The following is a 22,471-nucleotide window of genomic DNA, read 5'->3' as shown; positions in this document are numbered from 1 at the left end:
ATGAAAAAGTTTTGGCCACACCTGGCTTCACTACTACCACGCCTGTGCTGCAGGGGGCGGTGCAGGCTGCTAGAATGTAAACACTGAGCTGCGGCTACATGACGGCAGCTAATAGCTAACACTAGTGGAGACGTAGATGTTGAAGAATAGGAAATGGGAATGATTAGATATTTACTGCTATATTACTTTGATATATTCATCCTTTTACTATAAGAGTGTAGTCATCTAGCAGCATTAGCTCGCTTTCATTTTGAAACAAAGCTGACAAGCTAACTAGCTTAGCTTCAGTTAATTGTAAAAGTATGAACTCTCTGGTTGGTTACGGAGTGTCCTCTGAATCTGACAGCGATGGAGATGTAAACACCGGTGGGAATGGGTAAATATTAACTTACAAAACACTTTTTACTATACACGGATTGTCAGATAATTGTAAATAATATTGCATGGGGTATTAACGTATCTTTTAACTGTAACTTTTAACTTGTATTCTCTTTCTCTGCTCCACTGCTATCCTCAAGTTCTGTCAAGGAGGTGGGCGATGAGGCGACAACTGCCAAAAAGACCCGCAATTTCTTGCTGGAGTCTGGTTCAGCTTCCAGTGATTCAGAACCAGAGGGAGAGGACCCAGAGCCCTCTTCATCACCTACATACCCCCTGGCCCCAGCATCATCTGCAGCCCGTCAGCCCACACTGCCTGCACCTTCCCTGGGTTCACTCACCCCAAATAAACTGCCTCCTCCTCCTCTAAATGCCTGCTCTGACAGCAGTGTGTTTGCTAACCCTTTCAAGGCTCAAGCAGACCAGAAGCTCAGCGCCTTACAGAAACATGTCCCCCTAACAATGCAGGCTAAACCCACCCAGATAGGAGGTAAAAGGGTGTGTGTGTCATACAGGAAGGACGGAAGGTGCAGGTTTGGGATCAAATGCAAGTTTGCTCATGACAGTGACCTCCAGACCCCAGTCACTCCCACTGACTGTCATCCACCTGTAAGTGATGAGGCTGCACCAGCTTCAGAACACGTTGAGCCCCATGCAGGTGGCTCCTGTGGTGCAGGATCCCAGAACATCTCAGAAGAGGAAGAGTCAGGAGGGCAGCAAGTGAAGAAGAGGAGGGTTGGACTGAGTAACACCTTGATTCCTCCTAAACGAGCTATGAAGCAGTATGCCATGCAAAGGGACAGAGAGCGGATTAATATGTCCTGATGGATGTTTCCTGAGCTGTAACACTGTGCTCTCATAAAGCAATAGTATGTAGTGCAGGTGAAATATGTTCTCTGTATCAGTCTGTAGAAATTGTCTACTGTCCATTGTAGGATAAATTAATAACTCAGGCCTATGGGTACATTATTTCTGGCAGTAACTTACATTTGTATTCCTCACATACACACATCAAGAGCCATTTGTGGTGTGGACAGGAAGAGCTGAGGACTGAACCACCAACCTTACCAGTAACGGTTGACCACTCCAACAACTGATCTGTAGCTGCCTGAACTGAATGGAAAGAAAGAATTTTGTGATGCTTTGGGTTTTCCCCCAGAATGATGTCCTCCAACTGTCAATGAAAACACTTTGGATAAATGTTAAGACATTTATTTACATCATATAAATGAACAGCTTTTGTTTTTAGTGCTACCACACATCCTATTTCACAGATCAGAGCGGTTTCCCCGGTAAAGATTATAGACAAATTTTGAGTTTAACTGTGTAAATCATTGACTGGGCTTGCTGTTTTTTGAGGGTTTATGTGGGATTTAAAATGTCCAAGGCCACCTTTTGCCTACCTACATTGACCTAAGACTACATTATACGGGCTATTATTCCTTCAAAGTCAACCAACAGCAAGGCTTAACAAACAGCTGCACAAATATCATTGGAACAGGTTTAATGACATTGCCCAAATCTCTAAAATATGCATATTTTGTGACTTTTTACAGGCCTGTGAAACACCTTTTTCCTGTCTATACATTCCCAGGTTTTTAAATGTTAAATCTTTATTTGTGAATTCAGAGTGTGTTTTGACCTTGAGTGAATGTTTTTTAGTTGATCTGGACAATAAATGAAAAACGACATCTATTCGCTGAAACAGATTTTACTCACCCCACACATATTGTGGATGTTTATAGCTTTCTAACAAGTGTTTTATGTTTAATTCATTATATAAATTAATTTGATTTATTCCAGTAGGAACTTGCGACACACCTGGCATTGGATGTGCTGTATATTACTAAGAGGTATGCTATATTATTGCATAATAGCAACATCTCTGCAGCATTACCTCAGCATCAATACACACACTCACATAAAAGGCTAGTTAAGTTTACAGGACTGTTATGTACAAAGGCAACAACTTACACATACAGACACATACATATCTTTCCCTGATACAGATATTCTAAAAAAAAAACTACCAAATATGACTATGAGTGAACAGTACATAATATATTGGTGATCCTACATTTACCTCAAACATTGCAATACAGTAATATTAGGTCACTGGTGACATAATCTTCCTCTATTTTCTTCTTTGTGTGCTCCATCCTCATGTTACATGAGGGCCTGCTGCACATGTCTCTCAGTGCCGTCAGCCAGAACTTCCCCATGGCCTGTTTGCTCCCAGACCACGCCGTCCCCCCCCCCGGCCTCTGTATGCTGGAGGGAGTTGGCTGATGGAGAGGAGGAAGTGAGCACGGGATTGTCCAGAATAAAGCTGTCCCCGTTGGTGGAGGCTGGATCCTGGGACTGAGGCTGGGATGGGGACAGTAGAGGGGGGCTCGGAGCGGCTGTCTGCAGGGTCTGAAGTTGATGAGAGGTCGCTAGGATTGGGATCTGCTGAATGTGGGTCTGGGACTGGCTGACCGGCTGGAAGGTCATTTGCAGGATTTGTGTCTGCCCCTGGCTCTGCTGCTGGGAGGAATACGACTGAAGAGGCTGGAGCTGGGGTCGGTGCTGCGTCACCACTGAGCTGGAATGGAGGGTCAGTTGTTGGATTTGAGGCTGTTGAGGCTGCTGAGCGGCCTGCACAAACTGGACGGGCATCTGCAGCTGGAGGTGAGTCTGCTGCTGGTTGTCAGCCGGTGAAGGGGGGTCGATAGGGGACAGAGCAATCGTCACTGGCACCTGCATGGTATGGAGGCTCTGGTCTTGTCCCAGTAAAACCACCTGGTGACTCACCTGTTGGGCCACATGACCCATTTGGGACACCTGAGCTACTTGCTGCCCAACCTGCCCTTCCTGGCTCAGCTGGTCCACCTGCCCATCCTGCCCTACCTGGCTCACGTCCAAGTTGGTGACCTCTGCTTGCATGGGGTTTCCCGGCAGCTCCAGCAGGGAAGCAGGGGTTGTGATGAGAGCGCCAGCGTTGGCTGCCAGCGCCTCGGCGATTAGCACCTCGGGGTGACTCTTAGCCTTATGGGCCACAACACAGTCCTTCTTCTCAAACTTCTTACCACAAATGGAGCAGGAGAACTGATAGGTGGCATCAGCATCGTGCTTCTTCATGTGCCAGTTGAGAGACGCCTTCTGGCGACAAGTGAAGCCACAGATCTCACACCTATTCATAGAAGAATAGAAAATTGAGAGGAAATGTTTTTTTTAGTGATCTAGGTTAACTTTACGAAATGAATAAATGTCTAAACTAAGAGAACAAATGATCAAAAATTGTGAACAGGGAAGTACTTACTGTAGGGGCTTCTCTCCTGTGTGGATCATGCGGTGCACAGCCAGGTTGTGGGAGCTCTTGAAGGCACGAGCACAGAACTCGCAAATGTAGTCTCTCTGGTCTAGAATCATAAAATACTCAAATATAGATGTGTTTTCATGTACTTTCATTATTAATTATAGGGAGAAATGGTCAAACAGATCAAACCTAATACATGCTGTATGTATGCGCGTATGTGTACCTGTGTGGTGCTTTGCATGACGCAGAAGCTGCTTCTGTAGGCGGAAAAGCCTTCCACAGGACGGGTGAGGACATACATATTTCTTCTTGAGTAAGTGCTGGTATTTTATATGGTGCTGTTGTGGAAAACAGAGAAAATGCAGAACAGTACATCAGACTCAGTTGGATGGAGAGGCTGAAAACTGTCATGGTGAATGAGGTTTTGTTATCAGGAATGATAAAGGCATGTATGGTCAAATTGTCAATAAAGTGGAAATGATTATTGAAGCGTATCTGAACGTGTTATGCAAAACTGATAATTCCCTTCAGAACTGTACTAATGTCAAACACCTTGGATCCAAGTTTAGTTCCCCTCAGCTATTGATATTGACAAAACAATTCACCAGGAAATAAACTTGGACCCCTTTTAGTGCTGAAACAATTAATCAATTAGTCTATCAACAGAAATTTGATCAAGCAATTTTAAGACTGAACTTAAGACTCTGGGAAAATGTGATGGACATTAAACATTTGTCTTTATTTTCTCTCACATCAATACTGTTGACGTTTGAAATATGTGAAAAATTTAAGCAGAGCTTGAAATACATTTCCGTTAACTGTATTTGACCCTGTGACAGATGTAAACAATCCTCAGTGGAATTGTGTAGTTGCTGAGACAAACCTGTAGGTAGCGAGGATGAGCCAGGACCGTCCCACATCCTTCCATTTCACAGCGCACATATTGCACTGGAGGCTTCTTTCTGTGTGGGTGAAGCATATGTCACTGTAATGTTACAATACCAAATATTTTAATGAATCTCCACATCTTCACTGTGATGGACCACATATCCACATATTAACATGTCCATTGAAAATTATGTCAGTCTTCAATCACTATCATATCCTTACATTTCTGGATGATAATCCATGAAAATATATTATTTGAATTTGAGATTATAATGACCCAATAAAGACATAAATTTTACCTTCTCTTTGGCAACCGTGGGGTTTTGTCATCTTTTTTCCGCCGGCCTCTCCTGACACACAGTGAACAAACAAAATTATGTTATTGAGTCCAGAGCCATTTTATATTGTGAATACAAATCCACTTTGAAAAGGAGTTTGCTTTGTAACCATATAAACAAGAACAACACACATTATGTTCAGACTGAACCTGTAATAATATAGTCACAGTTAGAAAAAATGCTTAACATTAGACATAAAAGGAATGTGAATCTGTCCAACTGATAACTGTATACACATTGAGTGGTACTGTGCTTACTTCCTGGGTCCATCCGGGTCCTCCACAATTTCTTCTTCTAGCTTTACTTCCTCTTCCAAACTCTCCAAATTGTCCAAACCTTCTATCTTTATCTCAGCGACCTCTTTCTCTTTTTTAGGTGCCTTATCTTTTTCTTTCTTCTCCTTCTGTCTAAGAGGAGCTCTACGCTTTGGTTTCGGGGCATCCCTAAGAAGAAAAACAGAGAAATATCCAGTTATGAAAAAAAAAAAAAAAAAAAAAAAAAAAAACATGGCACCTATGTCTAATCATGTCTGAGCATGGAGATATCCACATCTAATGCAAACAGAGGTGCAATCTGAACCCCTCCCAAACACACACAGACACACCTTTCACCCTTCGGGTCGTAGCTCTGGTCATTTAAGTCATCTCTAAAAGGAACATCTTCGTCACTGCTGAGGCCCTCTTCCTCCTCTGCACCGCTGAAAGCAAAACAACCAAGACTTGAGACAGGATTTTACACTTTCTGCAGGGGATCAAGTGCTGCACTTCAGATAAGTTTACCTCTGACTCTGTGGCTGGTAGTTGAGGTCGTTAGGGTCATCCTGAAATGGAGGGTCTTCATCATCCAAGACTGGGTCAGCAACATTTACGCTTTCCTCCTCTTTTTTTTTACTGAAACATAGCAGTCATGAAAACACACCATTAATCAGGCACACACTTTCACAATATACAAGACAGTAAAAAACCATGAGACCAGCGGATTAGAACTATCAGAACAAGATATATGCTTACAATATATGCTATTCAGCTTCTCTATTGTTAAAGATAATGCATGTACCATTCTTTTTTAATATTTTTTTTTAAATGATGCTGACCCACAAAATCAGACCAAGTAAATATATATCTGTGCTATATTTTTCAGCCTAACGGCCTGTAAATTTGTGTCAAAGATGTGATAAAATCCAACATAATCACATCTTTAAAAGGGTAAGTTCACCCATATCATAAGAAACATATTTTTCCAGATAACTTCTTAATAAAATTGTTAAAAAAAAAGTATCTGCATGGCTTGATACCATGAGGAATAAAATAAATGAGACCTTGTGAATTTGGATTAACGAATTCTTTAATATATTCTTAAACCATACAACAACAAAAAAATACATCTTCAGCAATGAACTTTAATGCTTGCAATGTTCATATCATGCTTTACCCAAAGGGCCAAAAATACATACATGTCATACTTCTCTTTATTGTTCACCTCTCCTTGCACTGCTGCATGACATACAGAAAAAGAAAGATGTCAAGAGGTTAAGAAAGGCAACTACTGTAAATGATGCAAAAAGGAAAAAGCATGAATGCATAAAACAATTATTTTAAGTAGTAAGGAGGGATGAGGAGAGGTTGGCAGCTAAATTTTCAACTAAAAAAAAGCAGAATTGATGCCATTAGTTAGACTGAAAATCCATAATGACAACCATTCCATAATTAGAAAACAAGAACCTGATTTCACTGACAATTTTCTAAATTTCTAAAGAATAACCAACCTCAAGAAACAGTAGTCAGCATGGTATTTCAGTGTCTCTGTGTGTGTATGATTTGATTTGTGAATTACAGGCTCATTGTCAACAGGTTGCTCACCAGCTGGATTCTCCATTCCAGGTTCGGTCTTACACACAGGCTTGGCAGAGCTGCGACTGGCCCTGCCAGAAGGGGGCTTGGCACGAGTCTGGGCTGGGGGGCGTCTAGAGGGAAGAGCTGGAGAGAGGCAGCAGAGGCATGCAATCAAACATACTGTTTGCCATCAAGTATAATACATGCATGACACAGGGTTTGAAATACGCAGTAATCCAATAGCATAGAATGACATTTAATTTAAATGTAAACTTAGTAATAGGCATACCATATATATCAAGAGGCTCTTATATAAAAATTTTCTAATTACCTTGAGCATCTGTGGCAGGTTTCTTGAGGTTCTCAGAGCTGCGCAAATGAGGAAAAAAACACTGAGATGTGACATTTTCTCCACCTGCAGAGCGACATGCCATCATTCATCACATGCATTAAAAAGTTGTAACACTGAATAAAATATGACAAATTTCGAAGCCAGGTAAGTTTCACTCCACCCTCCCTATACAGAACAGCAGAAAGGGGACGAGCTATGCTGAAGGCGTGCTTTTGACAGGAACTGACCCCACCGTCATTAACACACACGTTAAAAGTGTAGACAGGCTCATCATAAACAAATGTAGTGCTCTTTCTATCTCGGGCTACGCAATTAAAAACTTACTCTGTGCCTTGAAGGCTGTCACCTGCGACCCCCCCTTCAGCCTCTGCCAAACCCGCAGATTCTGAAATTTTCTTCCGCCTGGAGTTGGAAACTTTCCTCCGCTTGGTCGCGCCGGTGTCCTGGCTCGGTTCGTCTTCGTCGTCGCTCTTGGTGTCCTTCAGCCAGGCCGGTACTGCCCTCGTTGACCTGTCTCTGAGAACCCGTCCCGAGCTCTGCGGGCTCGATGCTGCTCCGTTAACGTCCGTTAACGAAGCGGAGACGCCGGACCTCGGGCGGCCCGCTCCCCGCTCTCTGAGCCCCCTCCGCGGTGTAACGGTCGTACTGGTGGCCGGGGTCTGATCTGCGGCCTTGTCCTCCGCCGATTCTTCACCTGTATTTACATCTCCGGTTCGGTCGCCGACCGGTTCCATCACCGTGAGGACACTTCTGCCTACCTCAAATTCCGCTCAAAGTCAAGCAGGTTTACTTGCAATTAGAGGAAAAACGGACCACATCTGGTTTAAAGACGTTTTGATGGCAAGCGGCCTTTATCCAACAGTGGGACATTTTCCGTCAATGCGCTGAGTTCGTCGCAAATTAAATGCATATATTTATTGATTAGAAATTGAAAACTTTTCTTAATTATCTATTTATTAATAAACCGATATAATTTTAAAGAAGCAGACACTATTTTCGCGTTCTTAAAGCTATAGTAAACCTACTTATTCGCCCGGGCCTGGTGCACAACCATTTTGTGCGCTTTGTTGCGTCTCCTTTAAGCCAAATATAAACCGGGGTTACATTCAGGAGCGGAGACGCATTTTAGCAGCTGCTACAATCATCTGGATTTCCCTCTGTGCCTTTTGCAGATCGACTAGACCTAGCGGCATTGTTTATAAATCTGCAAAGGCAGCAACAGCCGTGCAAAGGCAGCGCGCATACGGATGGCTGCGGGGGCATCATGGGAACTGTAGTGAAAGTCAGATCAACAGCGCTTGGATTTTGTTTCAAGGATATTTCTCCCCTGTTTTTCTCTTGTCTTTACCGCTTTGGGATACAAAACGAGAATTAAAAAAATTCTCTTGCGTAGAATTAGCAATATATTTTTTCACAATAAATAACAGTAAGTAATATAATATTAGTGTAAATATGGAAGAATGTTCCATAGCCTACATGCAGAATATTCACACATAGAACCAAATGAAATCACTATTCTCAGTGTATTTTATTCCTACAGTATTTTTGTGTTCTGTGCTAATTAAAGTAATAAATTCTATTTTTCTCAACACTTGCTGTATGGTAAATATATTCCTTCTGCACGTGTTGAATTTCTATCTGAACCTTAAGTAATATTAAGTGTGGTTTATGTTTCCCGCAATACTCTGCGTTTACGACTGTGGAGCTAACATGGCTGCCACTGAAAATCCTGGATATTAGCTATGCTGCAGGCTGCTCTGATGAATTGCGTTTGCCACCAGATGGCAATATTATCCTAAATGATACACTAGTTCCTTCAAACAGCACTGGGGTATCCAGCTAGGTTTAAATTTTAACTTGCTCCTGCCACTATTTAAAATGATAAAAGTAGGTGTGGTATGGGGATGTGTTTATTATGGCAGCATGTTGGAGATAATATTTCTGGGAAATAAACTCACTCTTTCCAGTGGCTTGACAGAGTCTGTGAAGCATTTATTAATCATACACTTATCATGAACACACAACTCAAACACAAACCAGCATGTGGGCAGTAACCCAATAACAGAGTAACCGATATTGATACCAATATTTTTGTAATACTAAATTCTTGTTGGGTAAGGAAGGGAATGGAAGGGAACGTAGGAATGCACCATTAGTCTGCTACTTCTGAATACATTTTTTACTTTATTATTTTACCTATTTAATTATTAAAATATTAGAAAGTTATGGATGGCAAATAACAAATATTTGTTGTGGGAACTTTCTGAACTACTGAAGTGATCATTATGCACATGCACACTGCAAAAGCAGAGAGTGCATGAAGAAACATGTTCATGTGCCCAAAACATGATCTAACTTGAGATTGTTACAGTTTTTAGTATCAGCCCTACTGATGTCACTTTAGGTATCAATCTGCCCATCCCTAATGTATTAGGTTGTTGCTTTTCCTGCAACCTGTCACCACATTTTCATGGTAAAACATGTGATCAGTTAGCTAAAAGGTGGTGACATTGTATAAAACAAAAAAACGATGTGCTTGTGATTGCTCTCTTGTACATGTTGTACTGCATGATGAAGGCTACTTATGTTCTTAAAATCCTCCCTGAACTCCTCACCGGGGCACAACATGTTTCTAGAGTAAAGTTGACCCGCCACAGAGAAGTTTATGAAACATTCTCCAAACACAGTGCTGCCTCTGCTTTCTCCACCATGACACATTGCTTAATAATAGCTGATGTATGAGGTCAGGGATGGGTTTCCATTCACAGAGGTCAGAGTCAAAGTCCTCTACTTCTGAACCTTTCAAGTAACTACTGACCCTTTTTAGCACTTTCTCAGCTATGCAGTTTGATCTAAAACTAAGTCAAGTTTACATGGTTTGGCACGCAGGGAAATACATAGAGAGACAAATGAATAACACAGCATAGCATTGCATCCTTTTGAAAATGCTTTATTTATCTACTTTAACACTATAAATATAACAATGCCGAACAAGCTTTTTTTTTTTTTTTTTAAACAAACCTTCAGATAGAAAATAGTCTGCATAGGTCTACAAAGGAATGGCAAAGGGCACATCTTGGCAATAAGGCACACACTAGAAAGAGTTTAAATGGTAACACCTATATTAAACTAGGCATATGTAGCTCCACACCAATGACACAAGGAGCAGGAGGAGGAACTCCTCCTGCTGTAGTGTGGGTGAAATGCAGACAATAGAAAGTGAAGCAGGTGTTTTGAGTGGGAGGCAGAACCAGAAGGACACACTTGTCTGCTGTCTAACACAGGGCTCTTAAATCCCGATGAGACCTTTAATAGTTTCATCAAAACTGACAAGCAGAGTTTCAACACCATGAGCTCAGAGTGCCAGCGGGTCATCACGCTTCCATCGGCCAGTTTTAGTCTTGGTTGACAATTTGAAGCAGAAAGAGATGGCCTTTGTGTTCCCACTCATCACACCAAATCTGGTTCAAAACAGCAAACATAATATTACACATAAGAAAAAACACATGAACCTTGAATGTTTAAAAACTATTGGACACTTTGGCAAAAAAGAGTTTTTTTTTTCTACTTTTGTTACTCTGACTTTTTTATCCCTAAAACAAGGTGTAAATAAAGAAAAGAAATATGTTTTACAATATATTATACCTTTTCTTCTCACTTCATAGACAACACATGTAATGCATATATTAAATATATCCTGACTTATTGTCATCATACAAGAAAATAATAAAAGCAGTTTGACAGCAGTTTGCTTTCTAAATGAAATCCAGTTTCCAAGGGGAGATGAGTAGCAAAATGTAGAGGGAGATGAAACAAATGCGACTTGTTTGCTGTGGATGATCAAAGTTTTCATTCAACTTCTTGGATCAATAACTTAGTCTTGATCTTTTTCACAACCTCAAAATACAGGCCATCATCAAAGTCAAACTCATCATATTACTTTGTGTGTAAAATGTGATTAAAAATCTGAAGAGTTGATGGAAAATTTGCAAATGAAATCTCCTCAAATGCAGTGAATGAAAAAAAAGTTGGATTGCAAAAATTGAAACTAATAGAAGTGGTTTAGAAATACAAACCAGCACACAAATGCTTTGTCTGTTGTGGCTATTGTGGAGTGTGACTTCATGATCAACAGCTGCTTGCAGTTTGTGTTGTAGTAAATACATGTATAGCTACTTGTTTATATCAGCATGAGGTATTGCTCCAGTTATTCCAGTTCAATCTTACACCATCAACACACTGCAGAGTTTTAAAAGTGCCTACTAAACATTCATAAGGGTTATTCTATTGTTTATTTTTTATGCTTTAACTGCGTGGAAAAACTCTGTCAGACACATAGAAATTGAAAAAAAATGCCAACTAGCCCAGTTCACACATGAATTCATGCTCAGTATTTAATATCTCTTCATCTGAAAGTGGCAAATCTCTTGCCTGTCATAAATACGTTTAAGTGCACCTCGGTCAAGCACAGTTCTGAGGACAAGAAATGGAGAGGAGACAAACATATGGAGTGTTACTGCAGGATCGATCAGAGAGGAGACTACAGGAGAGAGGTAGCCTTGTCACATCTGACTGCAGAGACTGAAACCTACACGTCTCACCAAAACACAGTGATAGCAGAAATCTGGTTCATTAGTTATATGAACGGAGAAGACTCCGGTGCTATGCACAGATGGAAGTCGTTTCCTCTCGGTGTTTTGTTATGAAAGGCACAGTGAAAGGCATAGAGTAGCACATGCACGCAGATGTAAGGCCCTGTATTCAGGCCCAGAGAAGTTTTCTGATGTCATGAGACTGGAGTGTACGTAGCCATACATTTTTGGTTAGCACTGGCAGATGAAGGAGCACTTTATGAGACAGAGTGCTCCAGTCCATACAGAAAAATGTCTCTCATCTCTGTCCATATTTGTTCACCTTTCAAAAGTCAAACAATTCAAAAAAACAATAATAAAAACATACACAAATGAGAAAAAACAACTAATATCTGTTCAGTCTTAGTCCCCTGCCAGCGCAGTTTCAGAGGATGGGAAACATCTCTATGTACATGATGTTACTTTCAAAAAGGCTTATAGATAAACCATGTAGCAAATAACTCAAAAGCCTTCAAGCTTCTTTCTCTAGTATTTGTTCCCCAGGGAATCTGTCACAATAATATTAGTAAGTTGGCTACTTTTCTTCAAACAAACCATGATATACTATATGTTTTCAAAAGTTAAAGTGGAGACATAAAAACAAGCAAACTAATTGTAGGCAAAAAAACAAAAAAAAAACAAAACAAAAACAAAAACACTTACAACCGTCATTAAAAACAACCAAAACACAAATAAAACTAAATGAACCAAAAAGTACCATACAGGTGTTTTTGAAGCATACACATTCAACCAGCATGGACGGACAGCATCACCTACAGTGTGTAGCATTGTGTAGAATACTATATATTAATGAAAAAAATATACTAAAAAAACATTAGTATAAAGAGACAGCTGTCTTCAGTGGTATCCTCATTTGTCAGTAGTTCCTGTTGTATTTTTACTTCCTTTCAATTAACTTTTCTCTTTCCCCGAATCCCACCCAATCACAGGTTTTTACACTTTCTTAATTTTTTTTAGACATAGTGTAAAGGTCTATCTCTCCTGCTTCAGAAAACAAATACGACCCACAAAATAAAAAGACCTGCATAGAATAAAACCTTAAATATGTATCTTCTCTTCATAAATACTCGAATGTACCTTCAGTGTTCCCGTTGCCATGGCAACAGGGTGGTGAGGGTCAGAGAAAATGGGGGTTGTGTTTGTGCTGTAATTATGAGTTATGCTGATTGTTGGGGGACGTCATTGTCACCACATACGGGCAGGTTTCCTCAGTGGGTGGAGTGTCTTCTATGTGTGTTAAGATATTCAGTAGAAAACAGCGGTGCTGCATTATTAAGCCTGTCACACGGCCTTGGGTCCAGGCTGCACTGAGGCCAGTATGTGTGACAGATATGAGATGTCTTTTTGTCACTGTCTGTGTTCTGAACATTTGCTTCATTCCTTCAGAGCTCTTGGAGGTTCACAAGCTTAAGAGATGTTTCTATACAATGAGACGGACACTTCTGAGATGTTGCAGTGCTCGTTAAGTCACAGACAGGAACACTTGTTGTTATTTCATGTGGCCTGAGCCTCAGAATCAGTATGTCTGGTAGACATCGTGGATGGGCAGCTGGAAGGCCGTGGCGGGAAAGGCCTGTGGCACAGCGTAACCGGTGTAGCCTCCATATGCTGCAGCTGCCACCGCCGCATTCTTCTGCAGAGCAGCCAGAGCTGCTGTGTTGGCAGCGTAGTTTGTGATGGGGACGTATCCAGCTCCATACAAGCCACCGGCTGTTGGAATACGCTGCACATTGTGGGCCATGGCATAGACGGGAGTGATTGGACGACCCTGGGAAATGTAGGCAGAAAAAGAAAAGAGCATTAAGCATGTCCTGAATGATTATACTCTGTGTATGTTGAGTAGATTCACTGAATGAATGCATTGAATGGTGTGTTTTACCTTGAAGAATCCAACATAACGTTCTCAGACTACAACTATAGATTATATAAACTGTATTCCAAGTTATTTGAAATATAAAAATTCATAGTAACATAAAGAAAAATAACTCTTTTTGTAGCCATAAAATGAACATTAATGTTTTTGTAGGTTATAGCACAATTAGTCGGTAAGTTGTAGTAATCATCATTTCTGTTGGTTATAATAATACCTAGCCACTAGTTTAAAAACACTGAAACAGAGTCAGTCACAAGTCATCATACAGGTTCAATATTTTGCCTGGGTAGGCCCTCACAGTGGTTGGGGTGAAAGAAAAAGGGGGCAGAACCCTTTTATGGGCCAAATTTGTTTGTAGTTTCAAACAAAAATGGCAAAAAGGTAATTTAACTACTTGAATCACTATGCACATATGAATGTAGCTGAACTACCAGCAAGCTTCTGCAAAATGTCGTTAAACTGCTAATTAGGTCAAGGTGTATCATAGAACTAATTACATGTAATTCACTCCCAACCCTGCATCTTAATGAGCATGAATCATTCACATTTGTGAAACATTGTACACAGTGTCCCTCTGCACACCTGGAAAGGTGGAGGGGTGGAGACTGCAGGCAGGACGGTGGCAGCAGCAGCAGTAGCGGTGGTGTGTTCAGGGTGTTGCATGGCCAAAGGGTTGATAAGGTGCTCCACCGTGTGCACCTTCCCCTCCTCCATCAGCTTGGCTGCAGGAGCCGCACTGAACATTGGGTACTGCCCACCTAGAGTCGGCAATGCCACTGCACAGAGACAGAACACACGAATGAGAGCTTGGATAACAGACTGGACCACAGCAGACAACAGAGTATAGCAAGAGATCATATGTGTTAATATGTTTGTATTCAAAATACAGGAGATAATAGGAGGAGACATGCAATACATGCACCCATGAAACAGGGATACCTAGATCTATGAAAGAGTGAGGAAAACGGAGGTGATGAAGGATAAGAGAGAGAAAGACAGTTTGAAGGGTATCATTTAGGCAAGAAGTGAAAAAATAATAAGTTACACAAGTTGACATTGTGGTGTGATTCGGATTAGGTTGGTGCTCAACTGTGGATTAACCCCAGTGTTCCACTCACACACACACACACACACACACACACACACACACACACACACACACGCCCACACACCCACACAGAGCGAACACAACGTCAGTCATTGTTTCAGATGGACAAAAGTCTTTTCAATCTGGTGGTGATCCTGTGATTCCACACAGACTGGGTCTGAGACTGGGCTCCAGACTCGGGTCAAATCGTTCCAGAGGGAGCATCGAGAAAAAACGCTTCACAAAATGGACCTCTGATCAGCAAATACATGACATTACTAGTAATAATGGGCAGTTCAATATAAATTTTGAGTTAGAAAACAACATAATTGGCCAATCTGGTAGGTTTAGTAACCTTTGTGTTAGACTGAAGAATAATACCAGTGTGTGCATTTTTATTTTGCATTTCTGTCATAAATATAAAAAAGTACATGAAATTTAGAATTTAAAGGATCAGCTTACATAAATCCATAATCTAATTTTCTGAGATTTTTTCTGTTTTATGTCCTAAAGGCGAGTTGGGTTTTTTCTCCTCATTCTTGTCAGTGAACTCTATTACAGTTCCTTATGCTTACTGTCAGGACCGAAGGAGAAAAGAAAGACCAGGAAACTATCTTTCAAAAACAAGCCACCTTGCAACTTTGCTGCCACATTCTTTTTGGCTGGGGCAGCAATTAAATTAATGTCACTACAATTACTATTACTGTAATTACACTGTAGACTTTATGCTTCAAAACAAAAAATTAGTAGATGCCAAAAACAAAACACACATACAGCGTGCACTGCAAACCAAACCGAGCAAAATGAGATGGTCAAGAACTCTCCAAAACACTGGTATTATCCTTTAAATGATCAGAACAGAGTTGACATGAGGGATAAGGGAGATAAATAACCTTTAGTTTGTGCAGTGTAGTTTGGTATTTCAACTCCATTCTTGACTGAAACAGTTGTAACTCAAAAAAAAAGAAAAGAAAAGCTAAAGCAGCTGCTACTGCTCACTCATACCACCATCCGTCATTCATATTGCAAATGGAGAAAGCTAATCTCTTATGAGATGCTTTTTTGTTTTCATGCATATTTTTTCTTCCATTACTAAAAGAAAAAGACAACACGCAGTATTGTCAACTATGTTTCAGTCAAAAGTTGGAATTGAGTGCATGTCTAAAAGGAGATTGTGCAAGCACACATAACTACGACCATGTTCAGACAGACGGCAGCACTGCATGAAACAAAACATGGCTGCCTCGTTCATTTCAGTGAGACCACTGTGTCCAACACAGCGCGATGGATTCTGGCAAAGAACTGTGTTAGCCAGTCAGTTACATTCCAGGTAGATTACTTTGTTTACCTGGTAATCATCACGACAGAAGATAAAATGACTGCTGCTGTAATCAAATGCCGCTGTGATGGAGTCATACAATCCTTAATATAATAGTATTTTAAATCACTGAGCAGTGGTTTGGCATCTGACAGCCTTTAAACTGATGGATGTATTGCTTCCCTTCCTGGATCGTATTTCACCGTGTCACCACACTCCCTTTTGTTCTTTTAGCACAGTGCTGTTTCAGTCTGAACAGACAAATTTCCGATATCGGGAGGAAAAAGGAAAGAACGAGGAACAAAGCATAGCAGTTACTTTCTGGTCATGCTAGAAAGGACATACATTAAGTGTCATTATTCGTTACTGTAGGGAGAAAAGACGTCCTTTTGCACATAACCATCCAGCAACAACTATTACCTTGATTTATGAAAACTCCTTCAAACCACACAGGACTGAGAGAGACACAGAAATGTATGAGCTTGAAGGTTTAGTGAAGGCTTTTAAGGTGGGCGAGGATATGGAGGGATATATCTATCTCACTGACTTGTGCCAGGTTTGATGCCAACTGGGTTGACGGAGGCAGCAAGCTCCAGACTGGGCATCAGCTCATAGGGCTTTTCGGGCTGCTTGGTCTTGCCCTCATGGTAGCGGCTGTAGATGCCACGACCGGCAGAGTAACCCCCCAGGTATGACCCCCGCGGTCCAGGGGTACGGTTACCTGCAGCAGCACGACCACGACCTCGCACAGTACCTGCTTAAAATACAATTAAAGTAATATGATGACAGGGGTTGTGGTTTAGGACTTGGGCAGCAGGGGCATCTTAAGCTGAAAGTTGTGTATGACAACAAGTAAAGCAAGACTAAACGACGAGTTTAGAATTTCTTTGAAAGCTCCTCTAAAGATATCAGGACTTGGTTCACAAGGAGAGTCTTTTAGGTGTATTTTAAGGGAATAATGTGCTCATAATGTTGCTAGTGGAAAACTTCTCAGCAATATCTGTTTGAGCTCAGGGGGTTTGGAGTTCTTTAGGTCCAGTTTGACCTCTTTCTTCAGCACTGTTCTGACTCTTAGTTATGTAAGTTCGTGGCACTATGAAATGGTATTCCAAGAAGTTTCTATCTTTGTTGTGATCTCTGCAATAACCCAGCATGAAATGGGAGTTGACAGCACAGCAAGAAAAGGATGGTGTTAGAAAATTTATTGTCAAATGGCAAGAAAGCTCATTGTTCATTGAAGGAATAAGTAGGAATAAGGATGTGAGAGATTACCATTGTTCTGTATCATTGGGGATCCTTTGGAGAGAAAACCAAAACACAATGATTGTTGAAAGTCAAATAGATTGTCCTGCTACCACCCAAAGACCACATTTAATCAATCAAAGGTAATGGGATTAGCATTCATTGGTCCATCACCTTGTTCTGTCTTTACCGTTTAGCAACAAATCTCAGATTTTAAGCCACAAACCCTCATCAAGTTAAAGACTTTCGTCAAATGAAATTCTAGTCATCAAAGATTAAATCATTATTATCTTAGTCATCATGACCATTTCAAATCATAGCTCCTAATTGACGGTGTGTTTGTCACTGCTGCTCTTTAGCAGTGCATTGACCCACTGAGTTTCTGCTGATACCAACATTTATAAAAAACTCTTGGCAATCAGAGAAACATTGTGGCTTTTGCAACTGATTATTACTGGAACAAAAACAGAAAAAAAAATGAATTCTAACCTTTGACAAAATATTCCCTGTTAGGTCCAATCAGGGTGTTGTAGGGATAACCGTAGTAAGCCAACGTGTAGGGATCACACTGGTACACGTAGTTCTGCTGAGTAGCCTCTGGAGTGGCAGGAACTCCCCCCTTAGAGGCCTTCTGACGAGAGTATTGCTCTTTATCAACTGGCTTGGCGAGCGTCACTTCGATGCAGGACCCTTCCACCTCTGTGTTGTTGAGGTGGTCCATGGCCAGGACGGCATCCTCCCGAGAGGTAAAGTGGACGAAGGCGTAGTCACGGATTTTCTTCACACGTTCAACACATCCAGGGTTCCACTGGCTGAATACCTGCTCGTCAGAGAAAGTATGGGTAGTTTTAGCTTTGCCTGATATACTGAAAAACAATACCAACTTCTACCTCTTTATGTGAGATATCATTGTAACTTGATTAAATCATATAGTGAAACTTGTAAACTGATCAGTCAGCTAATCTCACCTGTCTAATAGTCTCCTCGCTAGTCTCCATCATTAGATTCCTGACGTAAAGGATCTTCACTGTCTCCATCACGTCTTCATCCACATCAATCTCCGGCTCAGCCCAGTCCACTGCGATCTGGTGACCCCACAGCTGAATACGTCCAGGCATCAGCTTCCTGCGAGCCATGGCGGCTGCACGATGTGACTCATACTCTACAAAGGCGAAGCCACGGTTCTTCATCTTGTCTGCAGCGCTGGCATAAACTATCACATCTAGTACACCTTCGGTTACCTTCGAAACCTCCTCTAAAATCTCCTCACGCTTTTTGGTCTTCGGGATGCCACCAATGAAAAGACGGCAGTTGTCCACGGAGGAGCACACCCCCAGTAGCCGACCAGGGCGCACCTCATAGTTGTTGAGCTCCCGCACGGCACGTTTGGCCTCATGTTTCTCTGTGTACATCACAAATGCATACCCTCTGTTCTTCCCATCAAAGTCCATCATCAGCCGCATCTCATAGATGCGTCCTACGGACTCAAACACTGGGACCAGCTCATCCTCATAAACGTCCCGCGGGATTTTGCCCACAAAGATTTCGCACCCCCGCGGAGGAGATGGACCATTCCAACCAGGAGGGGGGCCATATTTACGCTGACCATTTTCCTGGACCATACTGTAGCCAGTGCGCTCCATCAGGGCCACCAGTGCAGCCTCATTGGGAGCACCTGCAACACCTTCAGGGATGTCGATCTGTCCATGGAGAGAGAGGTGGGGGGCACCAGAGGAGGGCTTGGAGGGTTTGGTGGGTTTGGACGGGGTGGCGTTATTGCTCATGGTCGACGATGAAGCAGAATCTTCGGCTGTCATTCTGACAAAACCATCCAATCAGATCTGGGGCCTGAGGAGGGCAAACAGAGACAAGTTCGTCAAATTACATTGAATTGTATCAACCAACTGTTATCCAAGAGAGAACAGAAAACACATGAAGGATGAAAAATAAGAAGAAAGGATTAATGCTCAGAAGGTAGTTGTTGAAACAAAATCATTATCAATTTGCAGACACAATCACATGCAAGATTACCTACGTAACAAACACACATAATGTGACCTGGACAGAACAGTGAAAATACAGCATCTATAAATCCCCGGGGCACCTTCCCTTATCAGCAGTTTTACAACCTTGTTTTGTTGAGTTCCTCAGATCCCTTGCTGACCTCTGACCCCTATCAGGGAGAATAGAGGGCTGTAAACCCTGAAACCTCGAGCTCAAGGTTCATTGAGTACAAATAGGTCACATGCTCATTATGTGTGTGTGTGTCAGAAGTTTGTGTAAAATATGACTCCATACTGTGACAGTAATTTGGTCTTACACAGGCACCTGTTGCACACACACACTCACCATGAGATGGAGTTGGACTTTCAACCTCACCTTATCAATAATAATGTTATACAGTTTGTGCAGCTTTTTTCTGTGTGTGTGTGTGTGTGTGTGTGTGTGTGTGTGTGCACCACTTCATTAAGAGCTGCAGCCCTATAGGAGGAACAGAGAACAATCAGAAATCGGCTTCCCGAGCATAAACCTCTTATTCTGTTGTTTTCCGTCACTGCCAGTGTTCAGAACGGAAAAAATCCACTGAATTTTAAATCCCCAAATCTCCACGCTGCATACAACACTGAAGCAACAAATCACAGCAACCTCCAAGGCAAACTCCTTTTCTAGGACTCAACGTCATGAAAGCAAATAGGTCAAATAAAATTTAAAAAAAGAATGTCTTGCTAGTTAGGCAAGCAATGAGTGTGTGTTTTTGTGCGTCATAACATTGCCTGGACTTTGATGGAGATAGGTGAGGCAGTCAACAAAGGTAAAGCACTACAAAGCCTAGCAACCATGGTAACATACACACTCATTTGACCTGACCCAACATCCCACACACACACACACACACACACACACACACACACACACACACACACCATGGCTAGAGGGCTTAGAATTACCTGCAAACTAGTTCACACCTCTTCCACAGAGGAAGCAACAAGGATGCAAATGTCAGATTGACAGAATAAAAAGAGAGATGCTTATCTTTAAAAAAATGCACAGTAGACAGCATATAAATTTAAAGTAAACTATTATTGAAGTAAACTATTATTTCATTTGTTTATTGTGATGTATAGAAGACAATAAAAACATGGGATCAGTGGAAAACAAAACAACAAAAACGAAGAGTGGGGAAACAGGATGATGTTTCCTCCTTCTGTCTTTAGGCAGCATTATGTTGCTGCATGTTGACACAGGTCAAGATGACATTAGATCATATAAAAATACTGATTTAGGCAAAGTTAGGGGGGCATCTAATATGAAGAGATGTATTTTGACTCTGCTCAACAAGGATGCAGTTCCCTTTATTGCACAAAAAATAAAACACATCACACTAGGTTTTCGCAGCAGCTTGCTACATTAAAACAGCATTTTTATGACTTGTTTCTCTGTTGTCTTTTCTCTCTGCCTCTAAAGCTCAATGTGCCCTCCCTCTGTTCCTTCTATCGTGTGAAGTGCTAACATGACTCCATCTCTTATCAGCCTTATCTTGCCAGACTAATGACAAAGGGAGGACAATATTCACTTTGGGAGTTCTGCTCGGTGATAAAAAGAAGCTATGTGACACTATGAGGTCGACACTTTGTACAACGTACTGTAGTCAGGGTGAGACTCGCTTCTCTGGATATTTTGTGTGTGTCAAAAATATGATATATTCAGTGTTCAGCCGTAGCATGGGGTAACCACTTCCTGCTTTTGACCCTTTGGAGATATTCCTAACTTCCTCAGTGCTGACCACTGTTGTGCTGAGGTTTTCCTTTCTTATGAGAGACTCAGGAAATCACAGCACTTAGCGTGAAGCGAAACTGGTCTGTTATAATCTCTCTTCCTTTGCAAAAAAAAAAAAAAGAGAATGGGGAGTGAGTATGTTGGATCTTTTGGCATTTCAGTGTATCTGAAAAAAAAACATAAAAACTATGATAACAAGGGGTAACAAAGGAAACAGGAAAGTAACAGCATGGAAGAGGGAAGAGAAAAAATATTAATAAGAGGCAAAGAAAAAAAAACAACACACAGCTCTGACCTTGTACATAGGTGTATGCAATCATGTGTATGTTTTAGTGTGTGTGTGTGAGAGAGAAGGGGGGGGGTCTGAGGCAGCGACAGGTAAATGATTAACCTTGGTGAAGACAAATCCCAACCTTTACTCAGAGAGAGCATAAAGATTTACAGATGATGTCTCAGTGAGTTAAAAAAATAGGATTTTAAAAATAAACCTGAGTCACGACCACTTCACTGTACGTGTGAGTCCAGCACAACACAGCTAGCAGCAAGTAGGTAAAACACGGCTCAGACACAGAGTTCACCTGGTCAAAGGTTATGAACTCAGAGAATTATGGGAGGGACGGGCCAGCTAGCCTGTGCACAGCAAGTGAAGGAAGTTAAAGAGCAAGGTGTTGATTGCGTTCCGGTAATTGCAGTGGAGACTGCCCATTACATTGTGTTTATGATTGATAGAAGCACCTGATTCGCTACGTATTAACAGCGCGTTACTGGGGACTGAATTGTTTTATGAGCAGACGAAAAAGCTTTTACTATAACCATAACACCATAAACAGAGTGACTGCTGCTGGCAAGTCCTTCAACCTTTTTCTTCAAATAAGCAAATGAGTCATGGCGTAGTTACTCACGGCTAGAAAGACAATGACCATTAGATTCTTCATGTCACTGACCTGATGTTAAATCAACAGTGCTGTCATGTTTTCTTCTCAGGCAAATGCACAGATCTTGTCCAGAGGTTAACAAATATCTCTTTTGGTTCCCAGTTAACTGCAGATTATGGAGCAAAGCAAATCCATGTGTACGTTCATCAGTATGGAACAATGCAGCTCTCAGTTTGCTGCTCTATCCTGAGTGACACTGATCCAGTGCGCTGAAGAAATAGGCCTGAGGAAGCTGCCATCTTAGCCACACACGTGAACACGTGGAGCCTCACAGCGTCCACCCAGCAGCCCCTAACAACAAGGTCACAAGGCAGCAGAACAGGATCAATGAAGCACCAACGCTTGAGAACTCTCAGGTCCTGCTTTTCCCTAACACATAACACACACCCAATAGATAAAATGACAGCGGCTGAGATACTAAATGAGTCATGCAAATGCCATTTATGCCAACTACTAAATAATAATCTTCACACACTACACTCCACTACAGTTTCAAGTCAC

General features: G+C 41.5%; 3 protein-coding genes across 14 annotated transcripts in view; 1 reads left to right on the top strand and 2 right to left on the bottom strand.

The window, feature by feature from the left end:
• The first annotated feature begins 75 nt into the window (after positions 1–75).
• si:ch211-113e8.11 (uncharacterized) lies at positions 76–2,069 on the top strand. Its single transcript, XM_056372261.1, has 2 exons — positions 76–376; positions 519–2,069. Exons 1-2 carry the CDS (start codon positions 303–305, stop codon positions 1,201–1,203), a joined length of 759 nt encoding a protein of 252 aa, XP_056228236.1. The 5' UTR covers positions 76–302; the 3' UTR covers positions 1,204–2,069.
• Positions 1,575–9,030, bottom strand: zfp91 (ZFP91 zinc finger protein, atypical E3 ubiquitin ligase). Of its 2 annotated transcripts, none has more exons than XM_056372260.1 (12): positions 7,411–9,030; positions 7,066–7,103; positions 6,762–6,878; positions 6,365–6,395; positions 5,682–5,792; positions 5,507–5,599; positions 5,160–5,345; positions 4,864–4,914; positions 4,560–4,638; positions 3,900–4,014; positions 3,680–3,779; positions 1,575–3,550 (listed from the first exon to the last, which is right to left on the bottom strand). In XM_056372260.1, the coding sequence occupies exons 1-12, from the start codon at positions 7,818–7,820 to the stop codon at positions 2,545–2,547; spliced, it is 2,337 nt and encodes a 778-aa protein (XP_056228235.1). In that variant the 5' UTR covers positions 7,821–9,030; the 3' UTR covers positions 1,575–2,544. The 2 variants fall into 2 exon arrangements, with proteins under 2 accessions (XP_056228235.1, XP_056228234.1); XM_056372259.1 differs by having other exon boundaries at positions 6,356–6,395; positions 7,411–9,029.
• A 990-nt stretch (positions 9,031–10,020) lies between these two features.
• The window catches only part of rbm47 (RNA binding motif protein 47), a 32,413-nt gene continuing 19,962 nt past the window's right edge, over positions 10,021–22,471 (bottom strand). For 5 of the 11 annotated variants that reach the window (XM_056371688.1, XM_056371687.1, XM_056371689.1 and 2 more), the window contains 6 exons: positions 18,227–19,106; positions 17,748–18,078; positions 17,289–17,312; positions 16,564–16,773; positions 14,194–14,387; positions 10,021–13,506 (listed from right to left, as the gene is read on the bottom strand). In XM_056371688.1, coding sequence (XP_056227663.1) covers positions 13,255–13,506; positions 14,194–14,387; positions 16,564–16,773; positions 17,289–17,312; positions 17,748–18,078; positions 18,227–19,075 — 1,860 coding nt within the window. In that variant the 5' untranslated portion in view covers positions 19,076–19,106 and the 3' untranslated portion in view covers positions 10,021–13,254. Of the gene's footprint in view, positions 13,507–14,193; positions 14,388–16,563; positions 16,774–17,288; positions 17,313–17,747; positions 18,079–18,226; positions 19,107–21,979; positions 22,239–22,471 lie in introns of those variants that run through there. The other 6 variants (XM_056371692.1, XM_056371693.1, XM_056371696.1 and 3 more) reach the window with 6 other exon arrangements.

This window comes from Seriola aureovittata, chromosome 3 (assembly GCF_021018895.1).
Source record: "Seriola aureovittata isolate HTS-2021-v1 ecotype China chromosome 3, ASM2101889v1, whole genome shotgun sequence".
In the NCBI taxonomy this organism is placed as follows: domain Eukaryota; kingdom Metazoa; phylum Chordata; class Actinopteri; order Carangiformes; family Carangidae; genus Seriola; species Seriola aureovittata.
This window is presented reverse-complemented; position numbering and strand designations above follow the sequence as displayed.